Source organism: Carlito syrichta, unplaced genomic scaffold (genome assembly GCF_000164805.1).
Source record: "Carlito syrichta isolate Samal-C Ts95f unplaced genomic scaffold, Tarsius_syrichta-2.0.1 Scaffold286548, whole genome shotgun sequence".
NCBI classification, from domain to species: Eukaryota; Metazoa; Chordata; class Mammalia; order Primates; family Tarsiidae; genus Carlito; species Carlito syrichta.
Window position 1 is genome coordinate 1 of NW_007230644.1, and position 635 is coordinate 635.

General features: G+C 58.6%; 1 protein-coding gene across 1 annotated transcript; it reads left to right on the plus strand.

Annotated features, from left to right (window-relative positions):
• Positions 1 to 74: 74 nt before the first annotated feature.
• Positions 75 to 612, plus strand: LOC110595157 (putative protein FAM90A10P; the record flags this gene model as incomplete). Its single annotated transcript, XM_021709792.1, has 2 exons — positions 75 to 203; positions 381 to 612. Coding segments are annotated over 2 exons (361 nt in total), but the record flags the coding sequence as incomplete, so codon positions are not given.
• Between the last annotated feature and the right edge of the window lie 23 nt (positions 613 to 635).

Below are 635 nucleotides of genomic sequence, written 5' to 3' on the forward strand. Positions count from 1 at the left end.
GCACAGGCCAAGTGTCCTGATGAGATGTCACAGCACTTCTCACCTCCTGCCACCCACAGCCTGGGTCATTCTAGTCTCAGCATCAGGACATCAGTCAAGAGATCTGCCCAGATCCCCATCCACAATTGCCAGAACCCCCCAAAGAAACCAAGGCTCGGCTCGTTCCAGACTCCACAGAAGAGCATTCATAGGCCGAAACTGGGGTCTCTGCCGACTCCTCAGCCTCTGCCAAGTGCAACTGGACTTGGGCCAGCAGTGTCACTACAAGGGATCAGGAGAATGCCATCCCAGCTGCCCTGCACTGACCAGCAGCCTGCACACAGCAGACCGCTCCCCCATACTCTCCAGACCTGCACCGTGTCCCGCCATCTGTCACCCAGCCCTGGTCCCGGCCAGCCCCTCAGAATGGTCTTCAGGAGATTGGACAACAGCTGGTGGAGCTCCCGGTTCGTGACGGTTCCCTCATCCCACCCTCCTGAGAAGCCAGCCTCTCCTGTTCAGAGCCCTCACGTCTTAAGAAATTCTGAGGGACGCTGTCCCCGTGTCGCTGTGAGCGTCTTGTATGAAGACCTTCAGGTTTCCTCCTCCTCTGAGGACAGTGACTGGGCGTGAGGCACCCGGTGAGAGGGGACTTG